The sequence below is a fragment of the Emiliania huxleyi genome (assembly GCF_000372725.1).
Source record: "Emiliania huxleyi CCMP1516 unplaced genomic scaffold EMIHUscaffold_251, whole genome shotgun sequence".
In the NCBI taxonomy this organism is placed as follows: Eukaryota; Haptophyta; order Isochrysidales; family Noelaerhabdaceae; genus Emiliania; species Emiliania huxleyi.
Window position 1 is genome coordinate 165981 of NW_005200161.1, and position 3143 is coordinate 169123.

The 3143-nt window shown below is 60.7% G+C and overlaps 1 protein-coding gene across 1 annotated transcript in view; it reads right to left on the minus strand.

Moving 5' to 3' along the window:
- Positions 1-2131: 2131 nt before the first annotated feature.
- EMIHUDRAFT_237508 (hypothetical protein) overlaps positions 2132-3143 on the minus strand; it is a gene marked incomplete at both ends in the record, with an annotated part of 1485 nt that continues 473 nt past the window's right edge. Inside the window, 2 exons of the mRNA XM_005777983.1 lie at positions 2132-2824; positions 2909-3058. Of these exons, the coding sequence (XP_005778040.1) occupies positions 2132-2824; positions 2909-3058 (843 nt within the window). The remainder of the gene's footprint in view (positions 2825-2908; positions 3059-3143) is intronic.

Below are 3143 nucleotides of genomic sequence, written 5' to 3' on the forward strand. Positions count from 1 at the left end.
AAAGGAAAAAAAAAAAAATGATTTTCCGGATTTCCCATCTTCCAATCTTCCAAATTTTCCAGGCGTAATATTTTTCCGGGACCCAGTCAGATCTCTGGATCTCCATCTCCAATCTCCAATCTTCAACGTCTTTTTTTCTCCGATCTTCATCTCCGATCTCCAATCTCCAATCTCGACTTGTGGGGGAGGCGTGTCGGGGGGGGGAATCGACGTCCTTCCAAGGGGATGCTCTTTTCCTTTCACGCCTTCAAGCGGATCTCCACCCTCTTTTCGCGCCATTTTGCAATCTCCAGTCGGCCACACGATTCTCTAGGCGCCTTTGGCGCGAAGTCAACATCTCCGCCTCCGGCCTGAGATCTCGAGGTGCCGATGGCGGCAGCTCAAGATCTCTACGTTCAGTTACAGATCTCTGAGTTTTGTGCGAGATGCTGTGTGTGGAAGATCTCTGATCGGCATCTACGATCTCCACTCAACAAATCTACTGGTGTCCCGTAGAGATCTTGATGTATGGCCTGACAAACAAGAGAGTTTTGTCGCAAAATTGTGTTGGGCTCTGGACGAGCGCAGAAATTCTGTCTACATACATACCAAGAGAGCAGTTCAGTTCGCCCCACAGAGAGAGTACCACGCACAATAACACGGGTTTGCGTCGCCACACACAAACTCTCTCTCTCTCTCTCTCTCTCTCTCTCTCTCTCTCTCTCTCTCTCTCTCTCTCTCTCTCTCTCAGTCTCTCAGTCTCTCTCTCTCTCTCTCTCTCTCAGTCTCTCTCTCTCTCTCTCTCTCTCTCTCTCTCTCTCTCTCTCTCTCTCTCTCTCTCTCTCTCTCTCGCCACACCCATCGGTGACCCAAAGGGTCCTGACGGAAAAGAAAAAATCCTTTCGTTCTCGTCTCGTCTCGTCGCGTGCTTGCGCAAAAGCGTATGACGGACAGCGCGCCGTTTGCTCCCGCGCCCCCGCGCCCACCGCAGACTTGAAAGGACAAGTGCGAACAAACCCAAATTTGCGCGGGCCCAAAGGGAAAGAGAAATTTGAAGCGGGGGTCCCGGTTCACAATGTGTGTCTGGCCTTTTCTCGGGGCCGCGCCTGCGGCGCGCCGTGATTTCTTAGATTGTTGCGGAAATCGCTCGGCGTGGTTGCTGCCCTGTTTTCTTAATGCACGCCGAGTGAACAAAATTCTTCCTTCGCAACCTACGTAGCGCGCGCGGGGGGGGGGGGAGGGTGGCAAGGGCCGCCAGAAGGAGCTGGGCGCTCCCAAAAGATGGATGGCCTCCCGGAAGAGTTGGTGGTTCGTATTCCGTCGACACTCGGTTGCGTGCGCACCATCATGGCCTTTTGCAGCACCAGCCGCACAAACGCAGCTCTCCGCTTGGCCATGATTGACGCGCTCAATGGCCAGCTGGGTGCGCGCGGCATTGACCCTGATGTGCTGGCCGCAAGCGGCGTGCGCAAGCAGATCGAGCTCATGACCATGGCCTGCCGCCCGAGAAACCATCCCCGCGTGAGCGTCCACATCAGTTTCAGGAACGGCCACACCACGGGCGACGGAGGGCATCCAGAGGGGTTTCCGATTGAGTGCTCCACTCGCACGGAGGGGGTGCGCTTGGTGCGATCTGCCAACGTACCAGAAGCGCTTCTGTTCCACCTCCGCGGCGCGCTTTCCCAACACGTGACGGCCCTGCAGCTGGCCGCGCCCAAGCCCGTGCAGATGATGGGGCTTTACCTTCACAAGCTACTGAATGGCTCGATCGTGTCCAACGGCAACAGGCGGTGCCTGTTCACGCAGCTTCAGCAGGCGGGCGTTGTGGCCATGCACCGCGGTCAGCAGCTCGACACACTGGAGCACGTGCGGCACTTCAGCACGCTCCACGTCACGCTCCACGCCGGGGTAATGCGCAGCGTGCGCACGCGGTCATGCAGGCGTGGTCGGCCGCCAGTCGGCGCAAGCTCCTCCTCGTCGGACGACGCAGCACCGTACACCTCCCACATGATGGGGTCTAAGCTGGCACACGGATAAAAAATTCCTTCTTTCTTCGATCGAAAGAAGTCGGTCGCCAAAAGCGTGCCATTCCGACGTTCACTCCTGCGCCACTCCCATCGCGGACCATCAAGATGGTCTCCGCCAGCCCCGCTCAAGCGAGCTCATCTTGCGACGTCGCTCCGGAGGGGAACCGCTGCACCTGGCGGGTGGGCGGCCCTTGCGGGTTCGGCTTCAGGCACGACACGCGACCGTCCGCCTGAAGACGCTGCAGCACCTCCTCGGCGACAATCGCCTCAACCTCCAGCTCGGCGGCAAGGTCGTGCGCCGTGATGTGCGCACCGATGTGGTCTTCCAGACCCTCGCTCGCCTCTTGCGTGAGCCGCTCAAGGTCCTCGCCGTTCCCTCGACGACCGCCCCGCAGCCCGACGCCGCCTCGCAGCTCGTCCTCGTCGTCGGGGGGGCCGTCGGCGGCCTGGACGAGATCGAAGCGGTAGCCGCTGCCGTCGCGGGTGGTGCACGCCTCATCGTGCGCGGTGGGCTCGATTCCAGGCATCTCCGGCAGCGCGACACCAAGCGACAGCGCGTGGTGGCCGGTCGACACCTTGCCAACCATGAAGAAGGTTGCCGGGCGCTCAAAAAAGAACGACCCGGCGCCAGCGACGGTCGCGGGCGCCGGCGAGAAGCCGGACGGCTCGTAGTCGCTGGGCGTCACATCGTCGCGGTAGAGCAGCCTCATGCCACACCACCGCTCCTGCGGCACGTCATCGAGGCCCTGGAGGAGCAGGCTGAGCCGCCGCAGCACGACCTTGACCACGTCCCGGATGTAGTCCTTGGTGACCTTGTCCTTTGGGCGGCTGCGCGCAACCTCGATGCTCTCCGATGCGGGCGCGCCGCCCCCGCCCGAGCGACGGGTGAAGCGAGACGAGACGGTGTCGTCGCTCTCGTAGGTGTAGCTGAGGTCCCAGACCTCGATCGGGTGCTCACAGGCTTGGTCGTGGGCCAGCACAAACATGACCTTCTCCAGGTAGCCGTTGCGCAGGGCACTGCAAGCCGGTCGGGCCGGGTGTGAGCGCGGGAGCTACGGGCGCAGGAGATGGTGCGCGTGGCGGGGCCGAACTCACTCCAAAATGCTGTCGTCGCTGTACCAGGAGATCATGCGGGAG